At 38.1% G+C, this 18,425-nt stretch overlaps 3 protein-coding genes across 4 annotated transcripts; 1 reads left to right on the forward strand and 2 right to left on the reverse strand.

Annotated features, from left to right (window-relative positions):
- Nucleotides 1-544: 544 nt before the first annotated feature.
- On the reverse strand, nucleotides 545-3,063 carry LOC131322047 (protein FAR1-RELATED SEQUENCE 4-like). 2 transcript variants are annotated; one of them, XM_058353148.1, is made up of 4 exons: nucleotides 1,452-3,063; nucleotides 1,309-1,325; nucleotides 1,125-1,163; nucleotides 545-1,039 (listed from the first exon to the last, which is right to left on the reverse strand). In XM_058353148.1, exons 1-4 carry the CDS (start codon nucleotides 3,052-3,054, stop codon nucleotides 671-673), a joined length of 2,028 nt encoding a protein of 675 aa, XP_058209131.1. In that variant the 5' UTR covers nucleotides 3,055-3,063; the 3' UTR covers nucleotides 545-670. The 2 variants fall into 2 exon arrangements, with proteins under 2 accessions (XP_058209131.1, XP_058209130.1); XM_058353147.1 differs by lacking the exon at nucleotides 1,125-1,163 and having other exon boundaries at nucleotides 1,270-1,325.
- A 5,194-nt stretch (nucleotides 3,064-8,257) lies between these two features.
- Nucleotides 8,258-14,500, forward strand: LOC131322049 (monooxygenase 2-like). The gene is made up of 6 exons (XM_058353149.1): nucleotides 8,258-8,585; nucleotides 8,731-8,877; nucleotides 11,908-11,973; nucleotides 12,051-12,213; nucleotides 12,977-13,205; nucleotides 13,811-14,500. Exons 1-6 carry the CDS (start codon nucleotides 8,359-8,361, stop codon nucleotides 14,311-14,313), a joined length of 1,335 nt encoding a protein of 444 aa, XP_058209132.1. The 5' UTR covers nucleotides 8,258-8,358; the 3' UTR covers nucleotides 14,314-14,500.
- Nucleotides 14,501-14,841: 341 nt separating this feature from the next.
- Nucleotides 14,842-17,815, reverse strand: LOC131322050 (uncharacterized). The gene is made up of 2 exons (XM_058353150.1): nucleotides 17,516-17,815; nucleotides 14,842-14,864 (listed from the first exon to the last, which is right to left on the reverse strand). The coding sequence occupies exons 1-2, from the start codon at nucleotides 17,805-17,807 to the stop codon at nucleotides 14,857-14,859; spliced, it is 300 nt and encodes a 99-aa protein (XP_058209133.1). The 5' UTR covers nucleotides 17,808-17,815; the 3' UTR covers nucleotides 14,842-14,856.
- Nucleotides 17,816-18,425: the final 610 nt, after the last annotated feature.

An 18,425-nucleotide genomic window follows, 5' to 3' on the forward strand; every position in this document is an offset into this window, starting at 1 on the left:
AGGGTAAATGATGATGATGATGTTCAGCTTATTCCTCTTTTGTAAAACATTATGTATTTATTTCGGCTAGATTTAAAACTTCTGTTTCAATTGCAATTGAATTGGCTCTTTTTTCTGTTGCTACTGCTGACCATTGTTGACTGAGACGCTGTGACATCAGGCTAGACTGAAAACAAAGGAAACTCTGCCGAATTTTTGAGAAAATACTTTGAAGTCTTTCAAGATACGATACGGACACGACACGATACATTTGACTACCATAAATTTCATTCATCAAATATAATCCTGCATGTCAAAACAAAAAACAAAAAACAATCCAGCACATAGTAAACTTGCAATATTCACAGTATTTTGCTCTTTTTTCTGTTACTATTGCTGACTCTTGTTGATTGAGATGCTGTGACGTCGGGTTAGACCGAAAGTAAAGAAAACTTTGTCGAATTTTTAAAAAAATACCTTGAGACACATCTTTCAAAATACGATATGGACACAACAGAATATATTTGATTACCATAAATTGCATATATAAAATATAACACAGTGCAACCTTGCAACATTCACAAGTTCAACAAAAGTCGTCGTAATGTTAATACTAATACAGATTCATCAATGTGAAGACCAATAAAAATAACAATACATATTCATCATTTCCATTAAACAAACAAGTGAACTATTCCCCATCATTATTCGTTGCATTCAACATATCTGTGAAACTTTCTCGTCTTTCACATCCATGCCCTTGAGTTTGCTGTAAACTTGGTTCTTGTCCCCCCCAATATTGACCTTGGTCGTCCAAAAAACTTGATTGTCCTCCTCCCCAAACTTGACTGTCCATAATAGTTGATTGACCTCTCCAAAATTGACCATTGAATAGGCTTTGTGAACTTGAAAAAGAAGGCCAAAATTGGTTCAAGATTGTTCCGGTTGGACAAAAAGTTGGTGAAAATGAAAAGATGGTTCTGCCTTGTGCCATATTTGCTTGCATATTATAGGGCATCATGTTTGGCCACATTGAATGCCCCATATAGCTTGGGTTGCCCTGCCCAACAATAAATAACGATTATCAATATCTTTTACATAAAAAATGAGATTGTGCAATTAAATATAAAGTTCCTTATATGTACATTTATTACACTCTCTTGTGTCCCAAACTCATGGCAATGCTCCATATGGCTTGGGTTATCCTGCCCAACAATAAAGAACGATTATCAATATCTTCTCCATCAAGAATGAGATTGTGCAATTAAAAATAAAGTTCATAATATGTACATTTACTACACTATCTTGTGTCCCGAACCCATGGCCAACTGCAATTTTCTCAACCTCCCGAAATTAGCCAATAATATTAGTATTACACATGCATCGAATAGATCTATATGTCAATATTAACTAAAAAGCTGCTGTTGGAAAAAAAAATTAACTAGGAAGCAACAAATAATAAAAAACTTATACCTTGACATTTTCATTAGATACCGTCTTTTTTTTTGTTTCTCTTTTCTTCTTCACTGCTTTTTCCACAACACCTCGCTTCCTTTTGCACGGCGGCCTCCCTTTTCTTCGAAGACTTTCCGGGTCAAGTATGTTCGTGCTCTGTTTGGAAGGTATAACCCCATCTCCAGAAGGTATAACCCCATCTCCAAGTGAAATGTCCACAATACGAGTACCCGTGTCATCACCAAGTGAAACCACATTACTTTCACAAACGACCGAAACTTCCATCAACTCTCGTTTTAGCTTGCGTACCCGTGTCATCACCATGTTATACTTCTCTTGAGAATCTTCTGCTAAATCGACAACCTCATTAAAGAGATTGCACATGTTGTCATGCCGATGCGCTTCAATTAACGTTGAGGACTTATCATAACTGATCCGAATTTTAGTGTGGACCCTTTTCAAATTTTTGCACCATCTTTTGAAGACATACTTGTCAGGCACTCTTTCAACTCCCATTTGACTCCACACCATGAGTTGATGCCTACAAACCATTCCTTTGAACTCAAACAATCGACAATTACAATGTGCATCATTGGTTTCAGCATTGAAATCAACAATAAACGACACTTGAATTCTCTTTCTCCCTTCTCCTTCTCCATATGTAACCCATTCTTTTACCTCATATTCAGACACACTTTCTTTTATTTTACTACAAGAACACTCAAGTCTTTCAAAAAATTCTTCATGAAACTCTCTAACCTTGTCATTTGTGTAAACACTTTGAAATTGTTTCTCAAAGTCACTTTGAGTTATTAAGGGGATGTAAGTTCGCCAACTTTTCTCATCTTCTTGGTTTTCACTCTCCACCTTGTTTGCCAATGCATTTTCATATTGCTCTACAAATTGTTTCAAGGTCGTCTTTGAATTTATGTAACCATTAAAATATGAATTCATACTCTTGCTTCTTTGAGTGGATGACATTCCCGCCCAAAAACAACCATTCACATAGGCAGGAATCCACCGTTTTCTCTCCAGATACAACCCCTCTAACCATGTGTTAGTTTGAAGCTCATACTTTGTGATGAACCTATTCCAAGCATTCTCAAATTGTTCTACCGTCAATGTATTCCATACTGCCTTGCGCATACACGAACTAATTTTCTCATAGTCGTTGTACCCATTCAACTTTTCGGGCAACTTTTTCATTATATGCCATATGCACCACCGATGTCGGGTGTCAGGGAATACATTTTCTACAGCATTCTTCATGCCCATACACTGATCGGTAATCATTGCTTTCGGAGCACAACCCCACATGCATGTCTTCCAAGTCTCAAATAACCACGAAAATGACTCTGTATCTTCATGATAAATGAGCCCGCATCCCAATAAAATCGACTGACCATGATGGTTTACACCTACAAATGAAGCAAAAGACATGTTATACTTGTTTACCAAGTACGTTGTGTCAAAGGTCACAACATCACCAAACTCCTTACAAGCTGCCCTACTCCTTGCATCAGTCCAAAAAACATTCCGTAGTCGACCCTTTTCATTCAAATCCATTGCAAAAAAAAGGTCAGAATTGTCGGCCTTCATTCTCATGAAATAACGATGCATCGCTTCAGCATCTCCTTCCACAAGTCGTAAACGTCGAACTTTATCCAAATGATTTCGGCAATCTTTCTTAAGAAATGGAAGCTTATCAGGACCTCCAGCCTCAATCTGAAGTGAATCATAAGTCTTGTACACTCTGATCCCGGCTTGATCATTTAATTCAAGTTTTCTTTTTACATGTTCATCTAGTACCCTGTTGCACTTGAAATACCTTGCCTTTGCCGGGCTCTATTCATGATTGTGCTCCAAAACAACATGGCTTAACCTCCACTTTCCATCCGGGTGTATCACAACATTAACGTGAGCTGGACACTCAATTTTTGTTTGTGGCCGTGGTTTGACCGGGTTGCTTGTTCTCACCCTTGCTTTTCCAGCACGACAACATTCAAACCCTATATGCCTCACATTTCCATCTCTTCCCTTTCTCGATGATCTTTTCGCAACAGCAAACCCTTTTTCTTTTGCATATTTTAAGTAATACAAATAAGCGTCCTCCGATGTGTCGAATGTCATTCCCACCTTCGGTTCTTCAGCTTTATGTTCACAATTTTCTGTTTCCTCAATAGTTTCTATCTCATCGCAATCTTTGCTTGAAGGACCATGTTGCCATACCTCTTCTTCATGTTCACTGTCTCCACTCCACACCTTTTCTTGTTCTCCACACTCTTTGTTTGGAGGCAATGTCAATGGAACGGACTCCGACGACATCATCTAGTAGTTAAGAAACAAAGGAAACAAATAATTAGTCGCTGAGCGCGTAAACTGACTCGAACACTCGATAACTACAAAAAAAATAGTTCCTTTACAAATGTATGCATCTCAAAAAAGCCTCCAAAAGAAGTCAATAAGCACCACATAATTAGCAAAACAGATACAAAGCTTGTATATAGGACTCCTATATACACTATGGGTTGATTAAGTTTTTACATGGCAAATTTAATTAAGATTAATTATTTTCATGCTACATTGTCAGCCCCAAAATAAAGCTAAATGTTGAAAACTAGAAAAGTTCTATGCAACTTAGCTACAAAGAAGACCCAAATGGAGAACAAATAAGGCCTAAATAATCCGATTCGAAAAATTAGTAATAAGACTATCCTAGAATTTTCACCATGTTCTGTTTAAGAATAATCCTCTTACTTCTCTTATTTCAAGGAGCAAACTTTAAAAGAAAAACTGACTGTACGTTAGTTAATCTGTTTTGGAGGCTTGGGCATATCATTTAATTAATCTGTTTTGGAACCCTAAATTTTTTTCAAAAAATCTCTAATATAGCGTGACAGAGATAGAAAGCGAGCAGCGTGAGAGAGAGAGAGAGAGAGAGAGAGAGAGAGAGAGAGAGAGAGAGAGAGAGAGACCTTGGTGGTGGTGGTCGTGAAAACCCGAGATTTCGAATTAGTCTGGTCCTTTCCTTGCCGGTAGTGGTGGTCGCCAGAGGTGGATAGGGAGCGTCCTGTGGTGGTTGGCGGTGGGTTGGATTGGCTGTGGTGTCCCCTTCTTCCTCCTCCTCCTCCTCCTCCTCTTCCTCTTCTTCTACTTCTTCTTCTTCTTCTTCTCTCGTTCTGTAGGTCGACGACTAATTTGGGGACCTGGGGAGCGCGCGTTTCTTTGATTTTGATTTTGGATTTTCGTTTTTTTTTTTTTTTAAAGGGTACCTCCCAAAACGACGTCGTTTTGGGGAGGTAGTGGATGAGGTAGTGGAAATACGTAGTGTACGTAGACTTTCTGATTTTGGAAATGTATTTTGGAGAATGTGTTTTCAGTTTTTGGTTCTCATTATGGCTTTTTAGATTTTCCTTGTTTTGCACCAACTTTTGAAAATGAGTTTTGCCAAAATAGATTCACTGATTTTCCTTAACTAGGGCAAAAGTGAGAAGTAGGGGGAAAGGTATTTTTTGCATTAATGGGTTTTTCCATTTTAGGTAAAATGACCAAATTACCCTCATTGATTTTAACAAAATACAAGTTTACCCACACTAAACGTTAACTTACCGTATGTTTTTTTTTTTTTTAATTTGGTTCTAGGAATCTTTTAGGGTGCTTATTGAAAGGCTTTAGAGCAAAAAATTATTATGATCATTTAGGATAAAATGATCAAAAAAATAAAATCTTTACATTGGCTCGAACGGATTAAAAATTGGAGTAATTAGTTTTTTAACCATATTTTTTGATACTCCCTCCTTCCATTTTTAAGTCTCTTGCTTTGTAATTTCAACTTATTAAACAGACATCATCATTACACCTTTCACATCAACTTTTACTTCTACTTTATCTCCTTTCCATCTATGAAAGTATCATCATTATATTTTTACTCACTAACTTTTCAAAATGGAATATATTTTTAGGTCAAAATGGAAAATTCATCATCAACTTTTACCCACTAACTTTACAAAATGGACACTTATTAAAGCACAGCCCAAAATAGAAAATTGGACTCTAAAAAAGGGACGGAGGGAGTATATATAAAGGGTGTAAAAAAAATTTTGTGTGCTGATATATTTAAAAAACGAAAAAAAATTCTTCATACGTCTTTTAATATAGTAATAAGAACCAAGGGCAACATGGTAAAAAATCAACCCATAATTCATTTTGATCATTTAGCTCCCAAACACTACTCATCTTCTAAAATGTATTCTGCACATATCATCCAAATACTCACCAGGATTCAAAATACATTTTGACCAAAATACATTTTAACCGTAATCTAAAAAGCCAAAAAGTCATAAAGCCAAAAATGAGAAGCCAAAAAGTAGGCTTCCAAACACTCTACCAAATTCAAAATACATTCTGACTAAAAAGCCAAAAAGTCAAAAATGAAAAGCTAAAAAGTAGGTTCCGAAACACCCCAAGGAAGCTCCTGTTTTTTAAAGCATATGTATAATTTTATTTGTGAAGGCTCCTAGTGGTAAAAAGATTATTGGCCTTGGAGAGAGAGAGAGAGAGAGAGAGAGAGAGAGAGAGAGAGAGAGAGAGAGAGAGAGAGAGAGAGAGAGAGAGAGAGAGAGAGAGAGAGAGAGAGAGAGAGAGAGAGAGAAAACGATCCGGTTTTTTCATTGAAAGCAACATCGATTCGTGGCAATATATATGTTTCGGATATAGTACGTATACTATGATCCATATTAAACTAAGGCAACATCGAACCCATATGTTATAAAGTCAATTGAGACAACCAACATTCCTAATCACTAAACTCGCAAGATGAGTTTGGGACTTTCTTTTGAATCAAAGCAATAAATATTTTAGACCCATCATTTCTTTCGAATAGGAGCAACAAATGTTTTAGACCCGTCATATAAACTTGGTCTAATATTATTTTGAAATTTTCCATCCTCGATAGCCAGTAATCCTCTACTAAGAATCACTTTTCTAGTAACCAATAGCTTTCTACTAGGAGCTATATATAGTGGCCAATAGTCTCATTAACATATTAGAAACCACTTCCTTCGTTTACCAACATCAAACTTCTTGCTTTTGCTTAGGGTCTTTGTTTACCAACATCAAACTTCCTGCTTTTGCTTAGGGTCTTTATAAATCGTTGTCTCGCTTTATGTGGCCAGTGGTTTAAACCCCCACTAGAAATCACTTTTTTTTTCCGATCTCATAAACTCAAATGCACACTTTCAAGTTCTTATACCCTAGTAATCAGTATTTTCATCTCACATGACTAGTAATCTAAATACCTACTAACCATCATGTGTTTTTCTCGTGTATTTAGTAATCATGAACCACTTCTCTCTCTCTCTCTCTCTCTCTCTCTCTCTCTCTGTCTATATATATATATATATATATATATATATATATATATATATATATATATATATATTGCCTCGAATCGATGTTACTTTCACTGAAAGAATTGGATAAATTCTATAGATCCAGAATTTACGTGTTGCCTCGGTCGGAAATATAAGGACAATATTTGCTTGATGAGTCCTTAACATTAATTTTTTTTGATAAGTCTCTCGGAAAGTTGGCATGCTAGAAAGGAAAAGTAAAATGCTATATGCATACAAGAGATGTGCAAGCTAATTGTAAAACATCGAGGAGTTTGGGACTGAAGCCTATAAATTAGTCATCACAATGAACACTTAACTTTTGTGATTGAAGATCCCATGAAGAAGGTTCAATGGATAACAACGAAACTATAAGTTGACAAGAAACATCACGAAATTTTTATTGAGGGGTATTCTCTAGTCCCATTCCTATGTTGATAGTGATATTTATTGTGACACTTGAGGAAGAGCTTAGTTCTGAATGAGTCCAAGACAAGTATTTTATGGGGTATTAGTCACAGATATCTCTGAAATTCTCACCTAAATAGGTGTGGTAATGATCGGGGTCACTATTGTGGGAATATAAGCTACTCCCTAAAGACACTCATAATACAACATACATGCACATGACCTTAACGCGAAAACCAGGCTAGAACCTAGGTGAATTGCCTGTACTGTGTGTGGAGTAAGAAGAAGTTTATCAAATGTACACCGATTTGTGACTCATCTTGATGTCTAAAAAAAAAAAATTTGATTAGAGTCATTCTATATATTTAAAATACCTTTTGAAATTCCTAAAAAAACAATTAAGTCAGATATCGCTAAGCCCTGGTATACCAAAGATTGAACAAATCGATAAGCTCCTACTAACATCCAACGGATACTACGATTTTTTATGGATCCTTTTATGGATCCTTTGGATGAAGTGATTCAAGAGAAAAGAAAAAAAAAAGTTTTCTAGTCAAATTATTCATTTATCCTTTAGATTAATAGTTTTCTAGTCAAATTATTCACTTATTAATCTAAATCCCATTATGAGCATAACTAAAACCCATTATAAGTATAACAGAACCCAAACAAGACATAACCAAGGATTATTCAAAAAACCAACCAAGGCATAACAAAACCCAATCAAGGCATAACAAACAAATTATGTCTTGCTATGGTTCTGTTATGCTCATAATGGTTTTGGTTATGCTCATAACGGGTTTTGGTTATACTCATAATGATTTTGTTATACTAAAAATTACGGTGTTCCCAAAATAACTGAGGACACCGAAGTCATTGAAGTCATTTCCCATAAAAAAAAATAGTGAGATTTTATAAGATATGACTTCTCTTTCTTATCTCGTACTTTCTCATCATCTGAAAGGGCTGTTAATCTGATCGCTTTGCAGCCCAGCCGTTTAACCTCCACCACCCGTTTAATTCCATGGTTAAGAGTACGTAATCTTTAGTCCATATTCCTTCTTCAGTCCCTTCGTGTAGAGTAGACCATAGCAAACCCACCAATATCTCTCATTGCCCTTCAGTTATGGTTCTACTTCTCCACTCTCCTCTCTCACCCCCTTCCGGCCCATCACTTTTTAGGCTGCAAACAACCCTTTATCAACACACCCATTACTCGTACCGGGTCCGAACCCGGACCCGATCCATCCGCGTATCTGTCGCCGGAACTCCAGTTACTGATCGGAAGGAAGAACATGTAGTCATTGTTGGGGCCGGAATCGCTGGCCTCGCCACTGCTGTTTCGCTTCACAGGTTAGCTTCTGATCACAAATGCATCAAAAGTTGTTTTTTTTTATTTTTTAAAGAGGTGTTCGGTCAGCTTACGCAGCTCGACTAATCTGGAGACCATAAATTCCGTCATTGTGTAATTGTGTTTTTTTGCTGTGAAATTTTGAAGGCTAGGAGTTAAGTCGGTGCTGCTGGAGCAGGGGGAGTCGCTGAGGACGGGCGGAACTTCACTCACACTGTTTAAGAATGGTTGGCGGGTATTGGATGCAATAGGGGTTGGGAACGATCTTAGGACCCAATTTCTTGAAATTCAAGGGTATGTCTTCTTTCTATAGATTAATTGCAATTTTCAATCTATATATGTTACTTAGGACTCTCAAGGCATGTTGTTAGGGACTAGACTTCGGGTTGGTGTTGTGCGAGACGTTGGATTGTGCATCCGACGGCTCAGAACTCATCTTGGCAACCAACGATCGAGAGCTGTTCATTACTGAGATGAGATCCGAGTACGGTGTTACGCACACTGTTGCACAGCACCATCCCCAGTTCGTTTGTTAGGCGGAATTAATAATTAAAAATATGTTATTCAGCGAATATACTATTCTGCCGCCATAGTAGTGATTCAAGTTAATAAGACCACACATCCCATGGTGTTGAATATCCGACACTTTCGAGACATGTTTAATCTGGGTCATAAACATTTTAACCAAATATTACACTGTATATTTGGTCACCTTAGATATATAGTCCATTATGATGCTCATATCCAATCAAAGAATGCATATCATGTATACATCTTTGCGTGTGGCTAAGAGCAGTGGCGACTCCAAAAGTGTGAGAGCATGGGATCATGCTTTACACCTTATGCAATCAAACAACCGATATCCAAAATTTATGCAATTCCCTTACCTAGTTATTAGACTTTCATGGTTTACACTGTAAGCAATATATTTGTAAATTAATCATATATTATACCAGATAACCATTTAAATAAGAGTTTCTCAATCCCAACTCATATTCTAAACATTTAATACTAACAATCCAAGAATACTCAAAATAAATCAGAGGAGCAAACATAGAATCTGTACCAATGGTTTAGTTTTTTATGCTAAATCTGCGTAAGATATGAGAGAGAAAACTGGCGAGGACTCTAATCGACTAAGCGATAAATGCACAAGGAAAAAAGGGGTAAAGAGGAACTGAGTTTTAGCTTATTCTGGCGATTTAATTTTGGTGGGTTTTTTTTTTTTATGGAAAATTATCTAGTGTGGTGACACCATCGAATGTGTCTGTCGTTTTTTCATATTATATTGAAAAATTATCTAGTGAGGTGTCAACATAAAACTTTAATGGGGTCATTTATAAATTAGAAAAAAATTCAATATAATACTAGTAAAATTTGGCGTCCCATTAGCTAAGGGGGAGACATGCGCATATAGGTATGTATTTTGATATTAATTCAATCTCAAATCGATACATATAGACTCTTTTAAGGGGAGAATGGTAGTTGTCTGCCATTTATTTTTATTTTTATTTTCTAAAAATCCTTTTATGGTGTACTTGATTATCAGTTACTGTCTCAAGAATCTCATTTTACATAGATTGCCCACACGGCCACACCCTTAAGGCTCAACTGATAAAGTTCATCGAGGCCATGATAAAGTACAGTGCATCTTCTTTTTTTTATAATTAGTTTCTAGTTTTTAGTGAGATGCCATTATTGTCCACATTCTGAAGAAACACATTCCAGGTCTGAGAAACCAAAAATGTATAAATAAATATATCAAGGACAAGTTGTAAACAATCAAGTGATGCAAAATTAATTATACTGTAGCTTTAATGCACATTATAGACCCCTAAATCTTGAAGATATGACCATTATCACCTGATTTTACAAAGACGTGATGGAGATCTGTGCAATGCTTCTTTCTTTAGCACTAAGAACTGCACATCGCTAAAGCATCGTGTTAAACCAGAAAGGTTGAACTTTCAAACAAAGAACTGAGAGGGAACTTTCAAATGAAGAACGGTAGGCAAAAGGTTGAGTATTTGGCGCATGAAAATGTTCGCATCTGTAACTTGTTTTTGCCATCTCACATCTAGTAGACTACTCTACCCTTTGTTATGCAGACACTTTATTTTGATGAGAGTGTTGTTTTTATATTCTATACTGGTTCATAAGTAAGCAGAATGGACCAATGTTAGGAGCATGAGGTGTAGCTATGGTTGAGGTTAACTAGTATGGAAACTCTGAAGCCATTCATGGGCTGCATATAAAGCATTAGATGGCACATTAGAATGTTCTATGAATGGCAGGGTAATTAGTGTTGACGGTTATTCATTTTGATTGCTGCACCTAAATACCAATTTACCTGGTTTGCCAAAGACCTCAGCAGAGGTCTATGTATGCAATGTGAGTATGAGTAGTGGGAAAAGTACTTGAGGTGGTCCTCCGAGAATAAGTGTGTTAAGTGTGCCACCAAAATGTTAGGACTCGCATGACAGGTTAGATTAATTGCAATTTCAATCTATATATGTTTGGATTCTCATCAAAATTAAGTGTCTTGTAAAGGTATTCTTAGTGAGCTCGCTCATTTAGGTGATGAGCATGCCTCCAGATGGAGTTCAATGGATGGCAGTTATGGTGGCTGCCTCAGTTGCTAAGGGATGGACATCCTCCTATAGCCTCCAGAGGTGGAGGACCTCCAAACACCCACATGTAGCTCAGTTGATTTGGCTCAAGATACATAACAACACCAAAGACCCACATGTTAGTCTGTTTTTTGGTAACTTTGGGTGTTCTGGCTAGCTTGTGCACGTTATTATTGATTCTTGGGGGAGCTACCCCACTGTTTACCAGGGGGACCTAATCAAAACCAGGCCAAGCTCAGTATGGATTAGCCCCACAAGAGTGGATAACATCTAGCAGGTTTCAAACTTAGAGACCTAGGAGGCAGCAAACCCCTACCTCCCAGACCTTGGCACCAGGCCAACCCCTTAGGGTTAAGAGCCACATGTAACTAACTGAATATCGCAGAAGGTGTATTGTCTGAACTGAACTTATTTTATTGGGGTTCCCATGACATTTGAGTCATTTGACCAATTTACTGAACTCCGCATGTGATTCAAGAGGTTTGAAACCAGAACATTGCCAATAGCAGAACTAATTTACAAAAAAAGTTTCAAGAAAGGAAATGAAGCCATGGCTATGGCCTATGGGAAGCAATTTTGTTGAAAATAAGTAGAAGAAAAAAGTCAATAAGAAAAGAGGGCGTTCTTTTCTTTACTTTTTTTCCTCTTTGGGTTTTTCTTTGCCTTGTTTTTCTCCTGAACTTTTCATGGCAAGGATGCTGGTAAAATCACAAGATGGAAGGGAGTTGCGCTCATTCAGGTTCAAGGATGAAGATGAAAGGTTACTAGTCAACTCCCTAATCTTAGTCATACCAAAGCATGCCAAACTTCTTTTTGATAAGTACGGTGATAACACAGCCAAGAGGTTCGCGCTGTGGAGAGGAGGATACTTCTGGAGACTCTTGCCGATCAACTGCCACCAGATTCAATCAGTTTTGGCTCCAAATTGAGAAAAATTGAAAGAAGTGAATCAGGTGGAACTTTGTTGGAACTCACAGATGGGTCAAGCATATCTGCAAAGGTGATTTTTCATTTTTCTGTTTGATATTTTTGTTTTGGGATAACTTAATTCATTCCGACAAAACAAGGCCAATGGCCAACACCAGCATCCACAAAACCAGAAGACACAATTACTCCGCCCACTCTGACACAGGACATGGCAGGGGAAAACCAGAAAGACAAAGCACCAAAAAAAAAAAAAACCCACCTCTAGAGTCTGGGCTACAGCTACTGATTACAATAGAACTACGTGAATACAACTATAGAGCTTAAGGCTTAAAAATTCTTGAAGTCCAATTCCAGCTGCTGCACCATTGTCTATTCTTAGCTTTGATCTCCATGGATCTCTAGGAGCTTAATTTGCCCTAACCCCCTCTACAATTAGCTTAGCAGTAGCTGCAGGGCTGGCTGCCTTGGTCTGCGTAATCCTAACATTCCATTTTCTCCACCAAATGTAAATCACTGTGTTAGAGTCAGTTTGTTTACTAAATTTAATCTCTCTGCGGAGCTTATTTCAACTTATCAACAGAAAATTGGGAGAGAGTTTGCTATCACTACCTATCTGTGAGTTAGTTGTAACTTCTAACCTTAAAACTGGAGCCAATATGCATGGGTAGCTATAGGATGTGAAATGCTCATCGAGATGAGTCTTTGTTCAATATTTATTTGATTCTTTGTCTTATATTGTTATTTTCTTCATTTAACTTCCGGGTATGGTACATTAGACTTGATTGTTTAATTCTTGAGCAAAATGATCCTATTCTTGGGTTCAAAATCTTCAACAGATAGTAATTGGCTGTGATGGGATACGCTCTCCAGTCGCTAAGTGGATGGGCTTCTCAGAGCCCAGGTACGTAGGTCATTGTGCTTTTCGTGGTCTTGGATTCTACCCTAGTGGACAGCCATTTGAACCGAAAGTAAACTACATCTACGGAAGAGGATTGCGTGCTGGATTTGTTCCAGTTTCTGCAACTAAAGTTTACTGGTTCATCTGCTTTAACAGCTCGACACCAGGTATAACTTCGTTATGCGTGAGATTATCCTAGAGGAGCTTTTACACTACATAAATAAACTACAATGGACCCGACTCATCATAGTCCGTGCTTTAAGTCTAATGAACAAGCCATGTTAGTAAACCTTCATTCATAGAGGGTGCTAGCCCCGTAGAATGGGAAGCTTTCTATGGATAGTCTCTAAACGTCGTGTCAAAATCACAGAGTTCATAGCTGTTTGTCCAGTGGCTTCTTCCCGGCAGTTTCTTATGCCTAGGAATGTCACTTCACTTCTAATAAAGATTGGCCATTTTAAATTGGTTTTCTGCCTTCAGTTTTAGATTCACACAACCTAATTCTCCTCTGCTTTTGTTTCGTTCTAGATCCACTATTATTTATCAAAAGTGCTTTTTTTGTTAAGTGCCAGACATATACATGGATACCCGTCAATGTTGTGCAAAATCCGGCGTGTTCTCATTGAATGCTACTTTCCTGAGTCAAATCGGCAAAGAATTCACCTAAAAGGATTTACCCCTTTTACGTAATGTTGGTTTTTTGTTATTCATGTACTGTTAAGTAGCCGAGGGAAAAGATTGTTCTAACAGTTTTAAACTTATCACATGGCAGGTCCAAAGATAACTGATCCGTCAGTGTTAAAGAAGCAAGCTACAGAAGCAGTACAAAACTGGCCCTCAGAGCTCTTGAACATAATAAATCTCACCCCAGATGACACAATCATTAGAACCCCATTGGTAGACAGGTGGCTCTGGCCTACCATAAGCCCTCCTGCTTCTTCCGGTAAAATCGTGCTGGTTGGTGACGCATGGCATCCAATGACTCCGAATCTCGGTCAAGGCGCTTGCTGTGCGCTGGAAGATGCAGTAGTTCTGGCAAGGAAACTGGCTAGTGCGATCAAGACTGGTTCTACTTCCGTTGAAGACGCTCTAAGATCTTACAGTAATGAAAGATGGCCCCGTATCTTTCCGTTGACGGTACGTGCAAATCTCGTGGGATCACTTCTGCAGTGGGATAATCCGGCAGTCTGTTCTGTTCGAAATAATGTTATCATACCCAAGGTTACGCTCGGACCTATGTTGGAGCATACTAACTTTGATTGTGAACCTCTATAGTATGGCTGGAAATTCAGGTCTCGACACAATTTCAGGCTAACGTCTGATACCCAATATATTGTAAAGTTGTTTCTACAATTTTTTGTAAAAATGCTTTTGACTGTTACAAGTAAACTCCAAAACAGCTTTTCTGTTTGGATTTTAATTCGATAAATTTAGCACGAGATACGTATGAAAATTAAATAACTGAATCAGTGATTCTATGTTCTTCATTTACAGAAAATGGAAAATTAAAATTTAAAAAAAAAAAAGGCTTCCACATGAATGACCATGTCCATGTATAATGGTGACTCTAGCTTATCTAAGAAATATATATCTTACAACCTTTCATCACTATTGTGGGTCTGGATCTGCGAAATGCTTTATGATTTAGAGTACCTCGGCTCCAGGTCTGAAAGCCCGCTGATTGTGCCATTGTCATCAATATATCCATCAACTATTCAGGCTCCCAATTCTGGCAACAAATGGACCATCTTCATGCACCAAATCTACTGCTGTACGAGAAAGCAAATGGCCTTGGATTTCGGAAAAAAAGAAAAGTGCTCAAGCACCTAAACAGTGTTGACCAAGTTACTCAAAATATGAATAATCAAACTCGACTTACAAACATAATCAAGTTTGAACCGTGTCATGCTCTGATATCGTATTTTTTAACACAAAATGAGTAAAATGAAAAATAGCTAGTATATAAAGGAAAACACCGATACAAAGTAGGAAAGATAATAATGGTTCTCCAAGTCCATCCGCATATATAGAGTTGGAGGGAGGGGGGCTGCTGTCCCCTTAGGGGCAGCAGCGCGCTGCTGTCCCCGAATTCGGGGCCCACTCCGGTCTCGATCCGATGATCGGAAACGTTCACTTCGTAGAGCTCGTCGAGTAGAACAACTATGCAAAAAATCAGCTTAATTGGATATCATTAAGTACTTGATCGGAACCTTTTTATCTTAAAAAGAATGGATCCGAAACACTGGATCAAATCCACTGTAACCCATGGACTAAGAGTTATATGGGCTCCGATCAGGTACTTAATGATATCCAATTAAGCTGATTTTTTGCATAGTTGTTCTACTCGACGAGCTCTACAAAGTGAACGATTCAGATCATCGTAGCGAGACCGGAGTGGGCCCCAAAATTAGGGCAGCAGCACGCTGCTGTCTCCGAGGGGACAGCAGCCCCCCCGCGTCCTATAGAGTTAGCTAATTCAGAACATTGAGCTTGTCTTCATTTCTCAAAGTACGTAGGTATTAGGAGGCATCCAGAAAGAGAATCTAATTAAGGACCAAGCCTTATTGTAGGCAAGCCGAAATTCATCCCATATGTCCACAAGCCTTAATGGCTAAACGCTAACACTAGTAATGACGGCATCCAGAAAAAGAAAACAATTAGGGACCAAAATAGCGCATTCAGACAAAAAGAGTTATCTAAAAAAGCAAACAAAGTGAAGACCAGAAAAGACTAGTTAATAAAGGGAGAAAGTGATTACAATTTCGTATAAAAAGGAGAAAATGCCAAATCTTTTGTCTGAGTCATAGTCGCAACAACAACAACAATAGAACCCATGTAGTCCCCAATCATTGGGGGTGTGGGCGAGGAGGATTGAAGATAGACCTAACCTTTGGCAATATGCACAAAGTGGCTGCTCTCAAAATCTTTCTTCCCAAAGTGACACCGACAACCTAGACCATACGGCAGCACATAGCAAGGTATGAGAAAGGTAGCCCGTCTGTTAGTCCAAGGCTTTACCCAAATGCTAGTTCGGTTACAGTAATCTTGCTTCGGCATTTAACATGATCAAGGGTTATAATCTCAGTTTATCGATTTTCCCTCACTTTACTATCAATATCTATTATATTATCATCCAGCCCTTATTCCTAATCTATTTTCCTAGTTTGGTCACAAATCAACCTCAAACATACTCATACACGCACCATATTAATATCTGGGTTGCTTCAAAGATGTGCAGATTCTACCTTGTCATTTCGTGATACAGTGACTAGACAAGCCACCAGCAACATGCGTCCACTTTGTCCATTGAGCCTTGGCAAATGTCAATACTAATCTCTTACTCTATAGTCCATATGTATAGTGAAAGCTACCATTTGATCAAGACCTTTAGCAGATTGTTCCTATTATTCTAGTCCAATGTAATCCCGGATCATGCATGTTTTCTATAACTCCAGGCCAAGGTCTTTGCCAAATGGGATAGCACGTCCTCCCTTAACCATGATAAGACTCTCCACATTCTTTAGGTAAGAATTAAGTATTAGGAAAATTTAACGACTCATTGAAGACATATTGCAGTTAGATTAGTGTTTTAGTGGTTGTTCAGGTGTAAGTATTATTCAGATGTAATATGATCTTTTTAACTCTTTTTTTTTCTTTTGATAACTCAAGCGTCCATGCTCACTTACACGCACCTCAACTAATCATAGGAGCCATCTTTTTAACTCTATAAACTAAAAAGTGAGAATCTAATGAGGAGCATCTGAATTTCCACTTCCCTGTGCATTCTAGAATCTCTGCCAAACACTCCAAACACAATTTAAGAATCCAAAATTAGGACTTGCCAACACCTTGGAACAAAGGCTCATTGAGCTGAGCTGTAAAAGTCATTTATCAAGTCATGATTACGAGAATCACACATATTTGGAAATTGATTTTAGCACTCCAAAAATTGATGGAGGGGCTCCAAAACAACGTCGTTTTGTGTATAAACACAGTTCAGTTTTGGAGCCCTTCCGTCAATTTTTAGAGTGCCAAAATCACAATCCCACATATATAGTTAAATATGACATCATCCTAATGTAACATGGAGAACAAAGATTCCAGTGTTCAATAGGATTGAGCTTTGGCTCTCCTGCGGTCTAACCCTTTGAACCAGGTCCTTTGCCTCAATTCCTCTTATTCCCATCTCCTTTCGCAAAAAGTACGCAAGATAATACGCAAAATCACGCATTACTATAGTTAACTGAACATGGTTTTTAATAATCTACAAAAATCAGACATCAAATGGGGTTGCGCGACAAACAACAAATCAATCAATAAATGGGTTCTCGCCTACAAAAAGAATATGAAATCAATTGGGGTTGCAAAAACAAATAACAAAGCAAATACAAATGGGTTCTCGTCTACCAAAAATCTGAAATTAATCAAACAGTGGGTTTAGAAACAAACATAAAAAGAAGATACTAGAAGGGGTGACCTGGGGTGGAAAAGAACCAGAGGATGATGCCACAGAGGACGAGCAATAGAGGGATGAGATGGACGGCGGTCTCTGCCGATTTGAGGCGACTCCTCTCCTTGTTTGCCACGTAGGATTGGGGATTGTATTTGGGTAACTGGTCGGCGGCGGTGGTGGCCGATTCCGACCTGAAACTTTGGTTAGACGGCGGGTGGTCGGAGTATTCGTCCGATACTCGGCTCCCACTCGACGAACGGTGCATATTACTGTAGTATTCGTCCGATACTCGGCTACCACTCGACGAACGGTGCATATTACTGGGTGGAGAGACAGAGAGAGAGAGAGAGAGAGAGAGAATTGAACGCGTCTGATCGGTTGTAGTCGTTTTGGGCGGCTGGGTGATTCGGTTTTTAATTTTTACTCGGTTCGCAGAAACCTCCCGCAAGTCTCCAAAACGTTTGCACTCTGCCTAACTCAAAACCAGCTTTCTTTTTCATTTTGAGAAAATCTTGTTTTCAGGCAGCCGTAAAAAAGTGTTTAATAATGACGGAGAACAAGTAGAGATTCAATTTTATGATCTATTAGATCGATCGAAGTTTCGAAAACTCAAACGATGTTTAATTACAAATTACTTAATTTGGCAAAATTTGGACGACCTTCGATTAGGTCTAAAATTGATGGGCTGACTGATTTTTGTGTTGCGGTCAATATCCACGACCCCGAGGTCATGACGTGTGGTGTTTTTAGACCCGAAACATTCGTTTAGCCCCTCAATTTGATTATTTTGCCGTTTTAGTAAAATTTTGTTTCGTTAATAACTCATAGACTATAATTCCTTATTACAGTGGTTGATTCTTTTTTAGAAAGTCATGTTTTTCTTTTTCGTTTTCAATTTTAGGAGTTTCACCAGATTATGGGACTTTTTATTTTT

This window comes from Rhododendron vialii, chromosome 4a (genome assembly GCF_030253575.1).
Source record: "Rhododendron vialii isolate Sample 1 chromosome 4a, ASM3025357v1".
Lineage (NCBI taxonomy): Eukaryota > Viridiplantae > Streptophyta > Magnoliopsida > Ericales > Ericaceae > Rhododendron > Rhododendron vialii.

What these genes read in the sequence shown, in the direction of transcription:
- LOC131322047 (XM_058353148.1), bottom strand. Translation starts at nt 3,054, where the DNA reads ATGCATCGTTATTTCATGAGAATGAAGGCCGACAATTCTGACCTTTTT. An exon ending in CACAAGAGAGTGTAATAAAT is followed by an intron (nt 1,040 to 1,124) that starts GTACATATAAGG and finishes ATTGTTGGGCAG; the next exon opens with GGCAACCCAAGCTATATGGG.
- LOC131322049 (XM_058353149.1), top strand. Translation starts at nt 8,359, where the DNA reads ATGGTTCTACTTCTCCACTCTCCTCTCTCACCCCCTTCCGGCCCATCA. An exon ending in TTCAAGGATGAAGATGAAAG is followed by an intron (nt 11,974 to 12,050) that starts GTTACTAGTCAA and finishes GTGATAACACAG; the next exon opens with CCAAGAGGTTCGCGCTGTGG. An exon ending in GGTCAAGCATATCTGCAAAG is followed by an intron (nt 12,214 to 12,976) that starts GTGATTTTTCAT and finishes AATCTTCAACAG; the next exon opens with ATAGTAATTGGCTGTGATGG.
- LOC131322050 (XM_058353150.1), bottom strand. Translation starts at nt 17,807, where the DNA reads ATGCACCGTTCGTCGAGTGGTAGCCGAGTATCGGACGAATACTACAGT.